Raw genomic sequence first — 19,188 nt, 5'->3', positions numbered from 1 at the left:
GGCTAAATCACCATGGTAGCTTACTGTAGGCTGAACGACTAACCTGATCGGGACCAGGTTTTGTTCTGGCTAGGATCTGAGCGAGTGCTAAAGCCCCGCCTCCTGACCAATCAATTTTCTTGGAAAATGACCTGGCCATTGTTAAAAGATCCTGGTTGGTGCAGATCTGCAGAAATTAGCGTGTTGTTATCGACCTACGTAGGACAGCTTCTCTCTGACAGGGAATGTTTGGTTAGGTGAAGCCCGCTAACGGAGATAAATCCAGAATATACTAATCTAGCTTTGTCCTATACCCCCCAAAAGCATGTAGGACAACACACAAAATGGCAGTAAAATACACAAACTAAACATGTAAGCTGACTTAGACAGGAAGTGAATGTGTTAAGAAGCCTTACATACATGTATTAATGGTGCTTTGCATGGTACATGTAAAAAAGGCTAAAAGAAGAAGAAAGTCACCTGTACAACCGTTGGCTCCAAAGCCAAAGGTTCCTGGCACGCACTGCTCACAGCGTTGACCCATCACGTGTACCTTACATCGACACTGACCTCCGATTCTGTTGCACTCCCCACTGAGGGAGCCCTGAGGGTCACACTGACAGGCTGAACACAACACACACACACACACGAAGAAAGATTGGAACTCTTCGTCAAGGCACCAAAGGTCAAAAGATGCATAAGAGTCACATGTGTTACGTACGCAGAGCTCCATCGTGGACGATGGATGAAATGCTACAGATGAGTCTAGAGCACATCTCAGCCAGAGCAACCATGGGCGTGATCAAAAAAGAGTCTACACACATGTAGCGAATCATCTCATCCCGCCTTTGCTCAGCCTCTGGATGGTTACCATGAAAACCAGGAAGCTCAGTGTATTTGGGGATCAGCACCAACTATTAATGTTAGGATTAAAAAAGGATAAAACACAACAAAACCATGAAATGGATTTACAGCTGAATCTCCTGTGATATGAAAATATGTTTGTTCGTCCTCTAAAAGTTGTACTGGGTTTTAGAAGAGAGCATGGGAGAGTGATTCTTTTGAACCTAAAAAAGCTTGTAACATTCTCAACCACTAGAGGGGGATCTCATACCAGATTGAAAGTTCAGGAGGCATTAAAAAAAGGAAAAAAAATATGAGTATTTAAAAGTAGTGGGTTGACTTTTCAGACCCCACTATGGAGATCTTCCCTTAATAAGTGACTAGCAACTTCTGCTGTGCAGTTACTTATTTGTGCACCCTCATCCAGTCCACCTTAACAAACCCAGCTTTAAACACCCATCTGGTCTGTATTTCTATGGTCTTCAACTAGACAAACCAAGTCCTAAAGCTCACCGAGTCAATGAGAATAAAGGCTGTAAGATGGCGGTGGGAGACGCCATGTCGCTGGAACCTGATTGCAACCACGTATTGATTACTGGGCTCAAAGCAGAATGGCCTGGGCATCTGGATGTACCTGTAAACCAGTGCAGACAAAAACAGTCACACACACATTCCACACAGGTAAATTATCCCCAAGGATACTTTTAAACCAGCAGTTCATGAACAGAATGAAAAACCAAACTAAATCCCTTCTAACCATTTGTTGGGTGTGTGCTTTGACATTTTGCTTAGCCTTAGACTTAGATACACAAGTCATACTGTATATGATTGTCATAACTGCACGAGGTTGCAATCTCAAAGTGTCCTTCAGCTAAGGACGCTTTCTCACAGGGCAGGCGTAAGACCTTCCAGGTTGAACAAACACTCACACACAGATGGCACACAAGGATTGGTTGGCATCCTTGTGTTAATGTTAAATTGACCAATTGCATGAAGTCCAACCCATTGTTTGGGGCATGGCCACTAAAGAAGAAAAATGGTGTAGTAAACAATGTCTCAGCACTCGGCTATTGATGTCCTGAGCGGCAACCGAGTCCAGTCATTGCATTTGACTTTCTTACACAAATAAATATAACCTATATTTTTTACAAAGTCTGTCAATTTTTTTTTTTTTAATTTTAATTACTTTATTAATCCCTGAAGGGAAATAACTCTGTTATTTTTTTAGGGACATGCTTCTCACACACAGGCCTGAATCACACACATGCACAAACAGGACCTGTGAACATGCATCAATGGAGAGATGTCAGAGTGGGGCTGCTTCCACAATGAAGGGAGCGCACCAGAGCAGTGTTGGGGTTTGATGCCTTGCTCAAGGGCACCTTGACAGTGCTCGAGAAGTGCCCTGCTACCAGAACAACTTCTGTATTTTGGTCCGCATTGGGACTTGAACCGGCCACCCTCCGGTTTCCAACCGATGTCTCTACGGACTGAGATTAAGAATCATCTTACCCATTTCCCTGAGGGGGAGCTCTACATGGCCGACGCTCAAAGGTGCAATTTAGGTTTCAGGGTCTTGCTCAGGGACACATAACTGGATGCTATAGCTGTCGAAATATTGCTTACTAAACTAACATCCTCACGGAAATAGCAATATCGTTACTATCATTATTACATTTTTATTAAAAAAACCAAATCGAGCAGAAATTGCAATTTGACACTGAATATACCCTCACATGCATGTTTTGAGAAATGATCAAACATTTACACAGTTGTCAGAAACAAAGAAATGTAAATTCTGGCAAAGAATATGACATGATACGATGGGATTCACCTTTTGAAACAGAAATAGTTATAAGACTAAGCCCTCACTGACATGATTCCACAATATTTTTCGCCATAAAATGTTATGCTTTGCTTTAACTAGTGTGGTGAACGACTGGACGTCGATCCAATAGGGACATGGTTAGCAGGCCGAGAGAGAATCAGTGAGGAGGTGATTCAGGGAGTGAATCTGTGTTGATGAATCTTCTAGGAAGTCCAATGCTCCTGCACAGAAGTATGAAATTTAATAAAAGACTCAGTTCTGTGCGATAAAGCAATAAAATGTTATTCAGTGTTTTCCCCTTTGCCCCTTACCTAAGACTCAGTATTGTCACTGTTCAAATCTTGCGCAAAAACTCATATGATCTCAGTGCGTGCTTGTTTCTGCTGTGTATAAACATGCATGATGAGGCAGCACTAGTGCAAAGAGGTGTGTTGTTGTACCTGTTGTGGTGTTGTAGTGTGACAGTAAAGAGCTGCTCAGTAGGAAGAAGGTTCCCACAACGCAGACTGGAGGGAAGCTGGACTGAAGTGATGCTCACCACTGCCTCCCAGTCCTCTGTAGACTGCACACACACACACACACACACATCCACCCAAAGTTACACACACAGTCGAGTTAAACACCTCCAGTGTTCTCTGATAAAACACACACACACACACACACACACACACACACACACACACACACACACACACACACACACACACACACACACACACACACACACACACACACACACCTCAGGCTCGTAGCGAATCATGATGTCGTACTCCATGGCATAGGGAATGTTGTTGACAGTGAACACCAGACCGGCTCCATCTTTGACGCGAGCAAACCCGGGCCCTGACCACGTCACCATGTGGCTGAGACCTCGCTCTCTATGAACGGTTGTCACATCAGGCTGTAAAAGAACACACAGGATGAGACATGAAGCAGCAACAGAGGCAACTGGCAGGAGGTGAAAAGTGGATTTGTGTTGAGGAGAGAATTAAAACTCAGTACCGTCTGCTGAAGCTGGCGGATGCGTCTTAGTGCTGCCTGATGCTGCTGGGAGTTGGCAATGCGTCGATGGCGCCGGTGTCTCCTGAGCTGGTTGTTGAGGTGCTGAACGCAGTCATTGGTCGCCTGAGGACGGACTTTACCCTAAGGGGAGACAGACGGCACACATTGGACACTCCAAACATACCTCTCACTTGTCGTTCTGATGACCTTTGCAGATGGTTATATGGTCATTGTGATAAATGGGGGGTGCTGAGCTGACCGGCAGTACGGGGTCACTGGGAGAATGTCCGCGGGCCTCCTCTGCCTCGTACTTGTAGTAATCCAATGGTGCACAGAAAAAGCCCGGCTGCACTTCAGAGCACTGCCGACCAATCAGGTGCTTTCTGCAGTCACATTGTCCATTTTCCATCATGCATCTTACAGGAAAAAAAACACAAATAATCAGAGCCCCGCCTCCTTTGGTCGTTCTCCTCAGGCAACACTTGGGAATTTCTCATCCTAAACATAAAGGTGGGATATAGTGATAAATTGTCACAAGATGTATCATTGAGAGTATGAGTGGAATCCTGATGGGGAGGAGGGATTAGATTTTAAAAAATAACAAAATTTACTACACACCACATTGTTGTGTTTGTTTTTGTTCCTTATATTCCTATTGCGTAAAAAAGGTGAAAACCAGAGTAAGTGAATGTCTAGAGTTAAAGTCAAATAATAGCATGGTTATTTTTTTTTCCTTTCCAAAATCATCGTAAGCCCATTATCATCTATTGCAGGGGTTCCCAACCAGGCGTATGTGTACCCTTAGAAGTAACTGAACACATCTCATTAGGTACACAGAAACAATTGTAAATGTATACACTGTAGGACACATGTATATAATCAACACCATGGATAATAAATCGTGATACACTCTTTAAAATACATGAAAAAGTTCGAAATTTAAAATGACCAAAACCTCAGAAAGAGAATAATAAAAGGGGATGTGGCCAGCCTAACATAACTGTCAAGTTGGCCATGCCCAGAAAGAACTCACATAGAACACATAAAAGCGATCAGCAGACACCTCTGAGGAAGACTGATAGTTGACAGTCGAAACATGTCAGGACATCAAAGTACATTTCCTGAAAAAACTTGTGAAAACTTAACATATTATGAATAAATGCTTCAATCCGAGGTTAATGTTGGACCAGGCACAGGAAAGGGTTTAGACGAGCCTGCTGACAGAAATAAATGATGCATAACATGAACTATACCTCTGTGTATCTATTTTATTAAGAACTGTTGCACATACTCTCTTTGCACATATATATTTATCGGTATACTTCTCTGATCTGATTTTTATCCTTTTTATTCTTGTATTCTCGTTGTTTATCCAACTGTTATTGTTGTGGCTAAATGCAACACAATTTTGTTCTGCAGTGCATTTCTGATGTTATGTTGAATGACAGTTAAAAAAAAATAAGAATCCATCTATCTAAGAGGAACTCACAATATGACGGGGATACATGGATGAACAAAAGGTTGGTAAACAGTACACTGATCTTTTGTATGGGATCGTCCCACCCCCACCTTTTAAAGACCAGCTTATCATTACCTGTTGTTGAAGGCTCCACCAAAGTCACAGTCACAAGGTCTGCAACCGGCCAGGTCATTGCTGAGGCCCCAGTACTCAGGCTGCAGGAGCAAAGCAAACCTGTGAAAACTGTTCACTCATGTACATAACACTGACATCTTTGATTTCTCTTTCTTAGGAGCAACTTTGAATTCATGAGTTAAATAAAAGACTGAGTGGTGGGAGTGAGGAACAGACATACACCAAAATGAACAGAAATACACCAAAATGAAGAGAAAAAAACAGCAAGTGACTCAAAAATAACCATACATTATACAGAAAAAATATAAACAAAAAGAGAAGAGAAACTCAGAAAATTACTACTAGAAATAATGAAGTACACAAAAATAACTTGAAAAACACAAAATAATAACGAAAAACAGAAAATGACTAATAAAAAATGTATACATTATCAGGAAAAGAACGACAAAATTATACAAAATTACTTCAGCGCGCACACAGAATGACAGAAAAACACACAAACCCTTTGTTGTCCAATGTTAATGCTCAGATTAGTTGTTATTCTAATGCTGACATGAATGTTGATGCTAATGTGGCCCCCAGATAAGACAATAACATTTTTGTGTGTGCTGGGAAAAAAGTTGCCCCTCTCTGTGTAAATGCAACATTAAGCGTCTATGTGGCAAATTCACTAAGGGTTTCCGGATATTAAAACGTGCAAACGTCACTCCACAAACTGGTAAGGGGTACAAACCCCAGCGAATCAGGACTGTGCATCTTCAGCACGTCACAATGCCCCCACAATCCATTTAGTGTGTTTCCTTCTTTTTTTTTTTTTTTTTTTTTTTTGTGTGTTTCCTTCTGATGATTATGCAATGTAGGCGGATCAAATTAGGGGAGCAAAAAAACGGGAAGGGGAAATGCAAATAAATGAATGCAGTGGACGCAATGCAATTCCTAAAACCTGGAACTGTTTACAGTGTTTCTGCACTGGAAAATAGTACGAGCCACAGGCAGGTGCAAACTCACAGCTTTACACACAGTGATCAGTGAATGTTGACACAATACACAGCGGAGATGGAAAAAAAGGCTCCAGTTATCTTTCTAGTATTAGAAAATAATTTAAACAATAGACAATATTAACAGACACTGAAAGAAAATGCAGAGTAAAGTGTGTGTGAGGGAGAGAAAAAGCTAGACACCTGAGGCAAGTCCGGTGTCAAGTCCGGTGCATCACCCTGCGGTGTTAACACCGAACATCCATGGATGTCGCTCTGGACGCACCTGAGCTGTGTCTTCTTCTCCATGTTTTGACCATTTAAATCTTGTGTCGTGTTGATAGCAAGGAGCATCAGGCCAGAATCAGCTGAGCAGCTGCGTAATTTACTTTTGAGAGTGTGTGACACAGCACTACTCAGGACAGCTCATCGCAGAGCGCCACATTAAATTGGGGAAAAAAACATATATTTTAAAGGAGACATGTCATGCTTTTAAATCCTTCCTTTTTAGATATAAATCATACAGTTGTGGTCTATATAAAGCGAAACTGCAATGCTTGGGTCTGAATTCCTCATTATTATAGCTCCACAGGCCCCTTTTCTGATGTGCTTCTGAGAGCAACTCGTTTTGGTGCGGTCTCTTTAAATGCAAATGAGACACTTCATACCCCGCCCCCTCTCCAGGTTGCAGAGGTGACACTCAGTTCAACTCCACCCTGTTCGGCCATTTTTGTAGTTTGATAGAAGAGATACAATTGTCTAGCGGCGCAGAAAATGTTTATTCACACATTATTTACAAAATGTCAACAACAGAAGACTTGTCCATCCAGCCTTATATGTTCGAGCCAGAGTCGGACCCGGCGGAGCGAGATGAAAATGAAGATGATGAACCTGCAGAACCCTAACAAGTGAGCTAACACAAGCACCGAGCTAACGCTAGCGCCAAGCTAACGTCACAAAATGCATTTTAATAAAGTCTATTCGGAGACAAAAACTGCAAAATTAAATGACTAATAAAAACTTTAGACTTTAATTAAATCACGTAGGCCATATCATTAAGGATCTAAAACGAGCACACAGCGCTAACATATGAAGACGGTGCAACTGCTAATGCTAACAAAACAATGACAGGGACGTCTTATCATCACACTTTTTAGCGTTATTTACATCTTACCGAAGTGCTCTGTTCGTCGTCTCCAAAGATAGAAGGAATTGACCCCAAAGTCTTTCGGCAAATCCTTCTTTATACTGGCGGAAGTTGCTGAAGCAGTCATCCTTGAAGTGCTTTGTGCACACAAAAATGACCTTACCCACAGATGTGGGTACATTTCCGTGAAAAATAAAACCCAACCAGGCACTTCGAAAAGGTTCTGATGCTGGGAAACGGTGTAATGAAGTGTGTGGGTTACTACATCCAACAACTGAACATTTTGACAAAATCGAAACAGATTGAAAAATATGACCAAAACAGAATATAAAGATATCAACGGAGCACCTGAAGAGATTAATTTGAACTTTTCTGTACTTCTAAACACTCTAAATATACAACAAAATGCATTTAAGGGCTAAAAAAGTGGATTTAGCATGATATATCCCCTTTAAAGTTGATTAAACAACACTTTTATTTGTTTTTTGTTTTGTTTTCTATGTTATTAAATGTTTGTGCAGCAGACAGAGAAGTCCACCTGCCTCCAATTTAAATTCTTCAAATGTCATTTTGTGCTTCTGTGCACTCACCTCTCCACGTTGAAGAAGCAAAATGTTCATTTAAATACGGCGGTCTCAACCATGTCTACAAGTGCACCTATTTGCACTGCAATCTTAGTGAATTCCCCAGAACAGGTGAAGAAACAGCACCACCAAAGGATTTAGGGACGCACCTGGTTTACTACCCATTATTTCAGATCTTCGTGAATCAGCCCCATAGTGTGTGCTGTAAAACACTTACCAGACACTGGTTGCAGTAGCGGCCAACAACGTATCTCTTACAGGAGCAGTCCCCACTGATCTGATCACAGGGAGCTGCCATCATAATGATGCCGCGGGGGTCACAGTTACATGCTGGGGAGGAAACAAAGATCAGTGTTCAGGGGCCTCGGGTCAAAGGTCAAGAGTGCAGTTGTGGTTGAGTAGCAGCCGTACGTTGGCAGCCGAGCGGGTCGCTCTGGCTGAGTCCGTAGTATCCGTGTTTACAGTCGTCGCAGCGCAGACCTCGCACGTTGATTTTGCAGCGACACTGGCCTGAGATCATGCCCATATCCAGGTCAGTGTGGCTGTCGCACACTCCTCCCTCCAACGAGCCCACAGGGTCACAGTCACAGGCTGGAGGTGAAAGGTCACATACGGTTGAACGAGGACTGGGCTGCGTTCTGAAACCATCACGGCTCACTCACCCACACAAACTTGGGGGTCCCGGATGTCTCGGTTGGGATCCTGGTAGTAAAAGGGTTTGCACAGCTCACAGTTGCGGCCCATGGTGTTGTGCAGACAGTGGTCACACACTCCTCCACTGACGTTGCCCGTTGCCAAATACACCGCCATGTCAAAGTGACACTGGGAGGAGTGGCCATTACAGTTACATTCTGGGAGAGGAAAAAAAGACAAAAGCTATGAAGGTTTGTTCAACAAAACAAGAAAGAAAAGCGAGCAAAATTCTCGTCCCAACCTCTGCAGGTGTGAGGGTTTTCTGCCTCTGCTGGTCTCCACGGTAGGTCGTGGTGGAAGTCACGGCAGTGCTCACAGTTCAAGCCCTCAGTGTTATGTTTGCAGACACATCTCCCATGAATCTGCAGAATCAGAACAAAGGCAAACATCAACAGACCTGTTTGCTGACACTTGGTACTAACCATCCTCCGACTCACCATTCCACTGTCCTGGGCATCCACCCCAGGGACCGGGGCGCACTCTGAGGCGTGGCCGTAGCAGAAGCAGCTTCCCCGGACCACCAGCTCATAGATGGCATAGTAATATTTCTGTAAGACGTCGGAGCGGCGGTCCAGCAGATCGTCCCCCAGAGTGTTCAGCTTTGTGAAGTTGATACGCAGGTTGGTGATCCGCAGAAGTTCTGTGAAAAAAGAAAACCTTGACTGACATGCTGCGGCTCTTGTTATCAGTAGACAGACAATGTGAATGTTACAAATCACATAAGCATAAACAGACTCCACTGACCTTGAATGTCCAAACTGTACGGGTCTTTTACGTCAATAGCAGGATCCAAAACTTTGTAGATCACCTTGAGAGAAGAAGAAATAATCAGGTACAGATATTCAGTGTACATTAATACCTTGTTTTTTGAATATTTATTCATTTATTATCTATTTTACAGCGACCCTGAAAAAAAGCAGCAAGCAAGAAAGAAAATGGATAGAAGGATATTATCTATTTTTATATAATTTATTTATTATCTATTTTAATTTTATTTCTTCAATTATTCAAAACCATTTTTTAACTGCTCGCTGGGCTGTCGTGCTTCTCACCTCTCCGTTGGTGGAGGGTTCGATGTCAGAGTAACGTTCCTCACAGATTATGTCATTAATGTGATGGAGGCCACTGGCAGGGATGGTGGGGAAAGTTCTGGAACAGTTGGAGGAGAAGTAGCGGTAGGGGCGCCATGTGCGTCCAAAATCAGCCGAGCGTTCAATGATCATGGCTGCTGGTCGGAATGTCTGAGAAACAGAAAGCAGAGGGCTGGTTACGTTTCTCCACCTGTTATATTGAGGGCGATGGACTGAAGTTAAGCCGGAAAGGAATCATATTTTCTTGGAGATAACACTGCTCAACCTGAACGTGACCCTTCAGCGTCGGCTTTGTTATCAGACAATGGTTGTATTCAGATGGAATGTAAGCTGCAGATTTCGGAGTGTACATAATAAACAAAAGCTGTGACAGGCACGCCCCTCGACATGTTAAAGCACATACGCTCCTTCCTTTCCAGCACACACTAGGGCCCCTGCAGACACAAAGAATGCTCAGGTGCCTACCTTAAACTTCATGATTAGATGTGTGAAGTGGAATTCAGCCTCCAGGTTCATTCGAATGCTGACATTCTCCTCCCCTGTAGAGGAAATGTCTGTCAGTCATGGTAAAACACACACAGGCTTCTGTTTAGGGAAAGGATTTTCTCAACTTTGTTTGAAGCAGAAATGGACAACTGGCGGCCCAGGAGCCACATGCGGCACTTGGTCTAATTTTGCGCAGCACACAAAGTAAACCCACAAAAAAACAAAATAATACACAAAAAACCCCAAAATACAAAAAAGCTAAATACATAAAATGACTCTAAAACACAAGATGACTAAAAAATGAAAAAAAAAACTAAGAAAATGTAGAAAGAAGACAGCAAAACATACAAAATAACCCACAAAACAACAAAAAACATACAGGATTACGGAAAAATGTACAAAAGGCATCAAACATACACAAAATGCAAAAAGAATACAGTAAAAAAGCAAAAATATACTAAATGATTTAAAAAAAACCCAGACAAAATTACAGAAAAATACACAAAGTGACTCAAAAAACACATAAAATGACAAATAAAAAACTGAAAAATGTACAAAACGACAGCAAAAACACACACAATGACTCATAACCCACAAAACAACAAAAAAATTACAGAATAATAGAAAAATATACACAATTACAACAAAAAATATGTAAAATGATTTTAAAAACCCAAAAAGCAACATGTAAAATACACAAAATGACAGAAAAATACACAAAAAACATAAAAAATACACAAAAAGCAAAAATACACAAAATTAAACCCCATACAAAATTACAGAAAATACACAAAATGACTCCAAAAACACACAAGATGACTCCAAATAAATACCTGAGGAATAGACAAAACAACAACAAAAACACAAAAATTGACAAAGACATAAACATAACAAAATATAGAGAATGACAGAAAAAACATACAAAATTAAAGCTACAAGCAGCGATGAACGGGCCACATGCATTTGGGTGCCATTGAGTCATTTGGCCATTCACATGTCCAATTCCCCCAAAATATCACATTTTTTGCCAGTCCTTATATGCGTTCAAATTTTTTAACGTGTTTAGGTCCTCAAAAATGCGATCACTTTTTTGTAAGAATAATAATAATAATAATAATAATAATAAAACAAGGTGCATTACAATTACAGTTACCATTGTGCTCGGGACCTAATTATAACAAAAATAGACAAAATTATTTCAAAAACACACAAAACAACAACAAAAAAGATAGAAAAACACAGAAACCAACAAAAACAAACAAATCCTTTGTTCTTTCCTGCTCAAATTTGCTGTTATTCTAAATGCTGACATCAATGTTGATAATGTGACCCTTGTATCTGAAAATCACATTTTTGTGGCCCCTGCCCTGATGAAAGTTGCCTGTTTTTACTATAAAGTTTGATTAAGCTGTACCGAACCTAGAAAACAAAGATGGAGATGTGATTTAACTTGCAGAAGAGTGCAAGGTAGAAAGTTAGAGATTATGTTAAAGAAGGAGGTGTTTATAATGACGGTAGTACTGAGACTGCGGGGATATAAATACTTGATCTCTGATGATAGAGAGAGGTTATAATGAGCCGACAGAATGTCTGCTGTCTGTGCTGTTGTGGCTTCTAGCACTAAAACCTGTGCTAAGCTCCATTCAAAGTAAGCTGTCAGCACAGCTCGCACTTCCTGTGCGTTGAAGAGACCCACCGTTCACCGACTGCCACCAGGTGCTGTCTCCGTTGGGCTCCATGAGGTAGATGACGTTTTCAATGCGGTGACTGTTTCTGTGGTGGTACGGGTCATAGGGATGCTGGGAGTTACACTCGAAACACTTGTCAGACTCCTGTAGAGGCAGAATGAATGAGGGCATTACTAAAGTGTGACACATCAGTGGAATAGGTCTGCGTGGAGCAACTGGTGGCCCTCAGTCTAGTAATACACAAAAAACATACAAAATCATCAAAAAATATAAAATGTTGCAGAAAGTACCCAAATTAACACCAAAACATTGATGGGAAAAAACCCACCAAACTGTGGTGTTTACTGTGTTAATTCTCAGATTGGTCATCATTTTAAATGTTGACATAAATGTTGATAATGTGGCCCTATGACACTAGAAAATCACATTTCTGTGGCCTCTGCTGTGTTAAAAGTTGCCCATCTCTGTGACAGGGAGGAGGGGGAGAAGGTTGGCACAAAGCTTTGCTAAATTCCACTGCACCATTTGGTAATTAGGTTGTTGTCAGGGGTGACAAATCTGATAAGTTAAGAAGAAGGTAGACGTGCTGAAATGTGGCAGCGAGGGAGCATGTGACTACTGTATACATACAATTTACCCTGTGTGTGTTTGTTTATTTATCAACTGAGGGGGATGGGTGTTTCTTCCGAAAAAACAGGATAATTTACTCACAAACAAATGTCGAGGATTGAAATCGCTGCTCAGAAGTTTGCTTATTACTCATCACGAATAATCAGTTTGTTGTCAAAAGGTCATGTGACTTGAATTATTGTATTTTATCAATATACATTTTTCTCTAAAATCAAGTAAGGTTTGTGCGTTCGAAGCTCAGATACAATACTTTGTGGGGCCTCTAAGTTATCCACTGACAGACCTGGGAAGTCAAACAAGTCCTCACAGTCCCATTGTTTCTTATTGTGAAAGGTTTGCTTTAAACAACCTAACAAAAATCAGTCATGTTCACCTGGAAGCTGACCTGGTAAATACCTGTGCCCTGAGGCAACGGCGGGGCAGGCACAAACATGCAGATGCACAGAAATACTACTAGGGTTGTGAGGCGACTGCAAAGTGTGGAGTGTGATGGAAGTTAACATCAGGGCAGACGGAAGCTAGCTGCTACAGCTGGGATTTACACTTCATATGGATGCATTTCTAATGCTTTATTATTCCTTATAAAGCATTAGAAATGCATCCATATGAAGTGTAAATCAGCCTTAGCCGATTTTCTTGAGCCGATACTAATTTTGCTCCCTCAATTTACATCATAAAAATTACACAAAGACGATAACAAATGGTACAAGTCTCAATTTAAAAAAAAACAAAAAAAAAACATTTATTTATATTAACAAAGGTGAGGTAGAACGACACCAAGTAAAAAAAATGTAACAAATAATAAAAACAGGTGATGTAGAACAAGAACAAGTAAAAAATAGAGTGAGACATCTCATGAAATATTATGAAAGAGAACTGTTTGTCTCTGTCCTGAAAATAGCTTTGACAAAAGTTGGCCTGACTGAAGATATATTTTATTTGAGTATAAATAAATATATATATATATATATATATATATATATATATATATATATATATATATATATATATATATATATATATATATATATATATATATAGTTATAGTATTAAACACAAAAAGAAACCATGAATATTAGTCCATTCCATCACAGCCCCAGAACATAAATTAGCAGAGGAAAAAAACGTGATGTCAGATGCGCATTAAGCAACAAACTGTTCAAGTTTCTGATCTAAAATGCAACAACATTAACAGGAATAAATATTCAAACAAGTAGTAAACTGCTTCTCAAAGTTTTAAAACTCTCCTTCTCAGCGCAGCGCTCACATATCGTTGTAATGTTTGTATCCCACTGAGTGAGAAGCAAAGAGGGAGTAAGAGAGAAACACACCAAACCTCCAGCCAGCTGCTCGCTAAATACAACTGCGACAGCAACACAGAACCACGGAACAATGTTAGCTAAGTTAAACAGTTAAAAAATCCTTTGAACGTTTAAAACTTGCCGTTGGGGTTGAAGAGCTTCCTTCATGCTCTACTAGTGGGGGGAGGGGCTCTGCAGCCTCTGTCTCCAGCAACACGGAGCAGCCAATGGCAGCCGCTCTGTATATAAAGCAGATCGGCGAATGCAGCAGCGCGCATTGGCTGATGTCGATACACGTGAAACACACAAAAATCGGCCGGCCGATGAATCGGTCGATCACTAATATATACAGTATACTGTATATAGGTCAGTTTGATCTTCTTCTACATTGAAAAACATCAGAAGCAATGGAGTGGAATTTCAGTTAAAAGAACAAATGAGCAAAAAAGTCCACAACTCCAACACGTTATCACAGAAATTTTCTATTTTCATGCGTGGCAACACAATTTCTGCGTTCCTTTCGTGCTGTGAGACACGACTTCCAAGCTCCTGTATTTCAATTGGAAGTTATTTCGTGCAATTTATTATTTGTCTCCAGCAGCTCTATACAAATTTTTGTCGTGCAGCACAAAAAATATGAGAAAATTGTGTTGCAATGCATGAAAAATTACTGACAAAAAAAGACGAAGCTGAAATTCATCGTGAAAATATAAAGCGTGAACATTAGATTATGTATGAAACGGTTGTCGCTGTTTCTGTTTGCGGCCAATGTGAGATAAGTCTGGACCTTGCGCGAGTAAAATCAAGCCCGACTAGCTTGGTTCAATCTATGGATAAGTCTGTGTACCTGGTGTAATTTGTGTTTGTTCAGTTTTTCTCAGACCTGCAGATGGCTGACGATGCAGTACTGATCGGGCCCATCCAGTCCACATGTGGAGGTGGCACTGAGGTTGACAGCCCGTCCAATCAAGAGGTTTCCTGTTGCAGGATAGCAGCTTCCCTCAGTGCAGCCGTGGGGACTTGATGGCAGATCCTGCCCAAACACACTGAGAGCTAGAAGAGAAGGAAAGAAGAGAACCATGGAAATCAAAGATCTAGCAGATGTTTGACAAAGGCATCAGCTTGAAGAGTGACGTTAAAGAAACTGTGCAGTTACTCCAAACTCAGTTTAATACACTTTTTTTGTTCAGGACAAAAGAAAACCAACAAACACTTCCTTATCTTTTCTACCACTTGTGTGTGTTGTCTGCTGGAGTCAATCCAAGCTGACTTTAGGTAAACACAGACTAAGATACAAATCTGTTAAAGAATCAACATAGACAACACAAAGACACGAATCATAGATACAAAGGGCCTGTACTACGAAGATGGATTTCTTCTTATCGCACTTTATTCTGTGTGTGCTGTACTACGACCCTGAGTAACTTCTTACTGGGGTAAATCACCATGGTAACTAACACTGAACGGCTAACCTGGTCAGGATCAGGTTAAGTGCTAGGATAACTTCTGATAAAGCATAAAGCTCCGCCTCCTGACCAATCAGTGTTCTTGGAAAACGACCTGTCCATTAAAAGGTGGATTATTCTGTGAACATGTCGCTGTGTGGGTCTGACATGACGCTGACAGGAGAGAGTATATTTAGGCATTGATGCAATCCTTTCATTTACTTGATGACATTCTATAGGAAACATATAGATTTTTATCTGATGGACTGACCTACATTAGTCAGCTGACAGAGTGATACATTAAATAATTCATTTAAGTATTCATATATGCTATTGGCGATGCAGAGGGCCTCAGTCCTGTAAGATAATACAGGCCATATAAAATACAAGTATTTTCCACCTTATGATGTAGGCTGAGCTGTATGATCGCAGCATCAGAGCCACAGACAAGGTCTGTGCCTCAATAAAGTGAAACTGATCAGTGTCCCTATTCTCCGATAAATCAAAATTGTATAATCTCAGAAATCTACGCATTAACAGTAGTCAATTTTCTGTCTTCATTCTTGCTTTTTCTTTGACACTCTTTATTTATATTTTATTATTATTATTATTATTTGCTACTGCACTTTTATTCTTGTACTTGTCCCCATGTTTTTTTTCTCCATATTTATTTATTTTTTATTTATTGTTGCACCAATCAATTCTGATTACTAATTAATTAAAAAAGGATGACGTGGACAAAAGTTCAGTACTTATGCTGTGGATTCGTCAAACTAATTATAGAACAAAAATATGAACAGCACACAGGGAATAAAATGATTCAGTTTGTTTCAAAGGTGTTTTTTTCCCTCCATTCTATCAGACATCTTACATCTCAGCTCATATCACGGCTGCTTTGAGGATAAACCTGTGTGGTCACTGAAAGCTTCAGTGGATGAGACACAAAGCATTTCACAGCTTTATAGAGGGTGTGTAAAACAGCTGGTTTGACAGTGTTATTACAGAAGAGAGCACATGGCAATGAAAGCTGTGCGCAGGTAAACACACACATACACACGCACTGCCTGAGGCGTCACTCTCCTGAATTCAAGGTTATGGCAGGAATGCAGGACAGAGGAGAAAATGTTACTTATTATGGAATTCCAGGTGTCCGAGTTATGGCTTTAACCTCACCCTCTCACTCTGCACGTGCAGACTGTGGATCAAAGAAGAACTTTGGACACGTGTGGTTCCAAAGACCTCCAACCATTTCCTCTGGAGGTTGGAGGAGCAATTTCAAATGCACAAATGTCAAGATTACCAGTGACAGTTTAACATGACATGAGATGAGACTGCTGGAGGCTCTTCCTAAAAGTTACATAAGGAGTCCCCCCCCACACACACACACACACACACACACGATCACCACCTCCATTAATTTAATTTAATTTAATTTAATTTACTTTAATAGTCAAATTCCTTGTACTGTCCTAAAAACTGCAGCTGGCAAATAGAAGATTTCTGATTCTGAAAAGCCCCCCCTCCTTACCAATCAGTTCTTTTGTCCTGATGATTCTTAGAAGATCCTGGTTTGTGCGCGGATTGAGACGTGCAAGAATATTCAGGAATTGATGCAATCCCTTAATTTACCCAATGACACACTATATGGCAGGTAGGCCTATAGATTTCCATCTGATTGACTGACCTACATTTGTCCACTGATGGAGCGTCCAGCACTCACTGACCTGTCAAGGTTTGGATTTGAAAATAAAGGAAATTTTCTGGCGCCCACTACGAGCCATTCCACCCACCCAACCAAGCTGCAGTATTCCTTATAATTTAAGATAGATGTACAAGAAATCTAAAATACCCACTTGTCAACCCCTTACTAAATACAAGTATGTGATTAGAATCTGGTAGATCGACCTTTATTAACATTGAAATGCTGTGAACATTCCTACTAGGGCTGGTGATCTGGACCAAAACTCATATGTCAATATATTTTCTCAAAATGGTGATATACGATATAAATCTAAATAACTTTCTCAAATAAAGTCTGACCAGAAAGACAATTCTGGGTTAAATTTGCTGCAAAATGCCACACAGGCTCATTCATTAACAAACAGCTGCACAATATGTGCATTCAGAAATCCATCTAACTGAGCTTTACATGTTATTCTGAGAAGTGAAAGCAGCAACTCCTAAAACTAGTGTTTTGTTTCATATGATATATGAAATATTATAGTTTTCTATTTCGCCTCTCTCGATATATCGCCCAGCCCTAATTCATAAATTATAAAACAGCCTAAATGAAAACATTAATGTGTATATGAAGCACATGTGTTTATTTAATATACTTACAGTTTATATACAAATCAACACGTTGCATATTTACTGTTAATTTCACATTGCTTGTCTTTAAGTTAGACATTTACATTTTATTTTCATTACATAATTTATTTTAATTTTTCATGCTCATTCATGTGGTTCTCTGGTATTCACTAATGACTTATTAGACACATTTATTACAGACTTTACATCCTTTAACACTTTTTAAAGCAGTGTATATTTGTGGAGCTTGTGATTGGCTGATTTTTCATGCTGATTTACGTTGTTTCTTCTGCTGTGGTAAACGCTATAATCTCAGTTATTAATCTAACAGAACGTGTAACTGTGTCCCATCCTGATGCTCTTTAGGAACGTAAACTCTGTGTCACATTTTACAACGTATTTACACCAGTTCTTTGGTTTTTTTTCACCAGAACGTCTTCATTCATCATCTCTTTTCTGAGTTGTTTCCGGGTTTGTTGCCGCTGTCGGCACTAATCTCGCAAGAACTGCCACTCACGCCATTTCAGGTGGTAGCTCACGCGAGGCTAGTGACGGCGTTCAGTTTAGTAAGGCATCTTTTAATTATTATTACATTAAAATACAGAATATTTACGGGAAAATAATAATATGCGAAGATGGCGGGAAAGAGGGGTAAAATACAGGAGTTTCCCGGCCAAAACGGGATACTTGACAGGTATGTAACCATCTCGTAGTACAGCTGCTCTCTGATTGTCAATGTTTGGTTAAATGAAGCCTCCAAATGGAGAGATAGGCCCAGAGATATTCATCCAGCTTCATAGGTATTTAAGGTATATAGTAAAAGAGTAACTCCTCTCTGGTCCATTTAAATGACGTTTTGACAGGATTGAGACAGTTCACACTGTTTATATACGTGGTGCATGCACAGCAACAGTAACTTGCTTTAACAGTCACTAAACCCTGAGATTTTATCTGACATGCATCTAGGTTGGGAATTAAAAAAAAAATATTGATTACGATTGATTGGCTCCTAGAGCAGTTAAGACACACCCAGTCTATAAATCTAGAACAAGCTATGATATGCTAATGCTTGTAATTGGAGGATCGCCGGTTCAAATCTCAAGTGGGCCATCACTGTGGGATGTTGAGCAAGTCCCTTAACCCCCAACTGCTCCCCAGGCTCCACACCAAGGCTGCCCACTGCTCCTCAAGGGGTGGGTCTTCTTCATCTTTCCAAATTACAGATTGCAGAGTCGATAGGGGATTTTATAGGAGGGGCGGTGCTAATGGTGCTAACAGGGTTTAAATTCATAGAGGGCAGTCACTCTTACATTTTAATAACAAAATATGTCAAATTGAAACAGCTTGACTAAATTGTCCAGAGGTTGACTAGGATCAATCGACAGCACAACAATCCAAATGCATTTGTTTTCAGCAGAAAAAAAGTGATTTGGAGGTTTAGTTACTTTTTAGTTGATGGCAACGGCAGAGATTCATTTCCGGCGTGTGAAGTGGTCACAAAATTCACCCTTAAACTCCCTATTGTCAGTCGAGAAGGATGCACGAGTGATGCTGTGTAATAAAGTGGTCAAAATGGTAAATTAAAAAAAA

General features: G+C 40.5%; 1 protein-coding gene across 3 annotated transcripts in view; it reads right to left on the bottom strand.

The window, feature by feature from the left end:
* The window catches only part of lamb2l (laminin, beta 2-like), a 56,218-nt gene that overhangs the window by 17,474 nt on the left and 19,556 nt on the right, over positions 1 to 19,188 (bottom strand). For all 3 annotated transcript variants that reach the window (XM_028453010.1, XM_028453012.1, XM_028453011.1), the window contains exons 3-20: positions 14,727 to 14,896; positions 11,921 to 12,056; positions 10,204 to 10,277; positions 9,700 to 9,888; positions 9,392 to 9,455; positions 9,085 to 9,287; positions 8,889 to 9,009; positions 8,617 to 8,805; positions 8,366 to 8,545; positions 8,172 to 8,284; positions 5,247 to 5,326; positions 3,912 to 4,068; positions 3,653 to 3,793; positions 3,390 to 3,551; positions 3,091 to 3,212; positions 1,336 to 1,456; positions 701 to 893; positions 460 to 603 (exon numbers count right to left, since the gene is read on the bottom strand). In XM_028453010.1, coding sequence (XP_028308811.1) covers positions 460 to 603; positions 701 to 893; positions 1,336 to 1,456; positions 3,091 to 3,212; positions 3,390 to 3,551; positions 3,653 to 3,793; positions 3,912 to 4,068; positions 5,247 to 5,326; positions 8,172 to 8,284; positions 8,366 to 8,545; positions 8,617 to 8,805; positions 8,889 to 9,009; positions 9,085 to 9,287; positions 9,392 to 9,455; positions 9,700 to 9,888; positions 10,204 to 10,277; positions 11,921 to 12,056; positions 14,727 to 14,896 — 2,559 coding nt within the window. The remainder of the gene's footprint in view (positions 1 to 459; positions 604 to 700; positions 894 to 1,335; positions 1,457 to 3,090; positions 3,213 to 3,389; positions 3,552 to 3,652; positions 3,794 to 3,911; positions 4,069 to 5,246; positions 5,327 to 8,171; positions 8,285 to 8,365; positions 8,546 to 8,616; positions 8,806 to 8,888; positions 9,010 to 9,084; positions 9,288 to 9,391; positions 9,456 to 9,699; positions 9,889 to 10,203; positions 10,278 to 11,920; positions 12,057 to 14,726; positions 14,897 to 19,188) is intronic.

The sequence above is a fragment of the Gouania willdenowi genome, chromosome 7, assembly GCF_900634775.1.
Source record: "Gouania willdenowi chromosome 7, fGouWil2.1, whole genome shotgun sequence".
Classification (NCBI taxonomy): domain Eukaryota; kingdom Metazoa; phylum Chordata; class Actinopteri; order Blenniiformes; family Gobiesocidae; genus Gouania; species Gouania willdenowi.
Note: the sequence above shows the minus strand (reverse complement) of the source record. Positions and strands in the feature narration are given on the sequence as shown.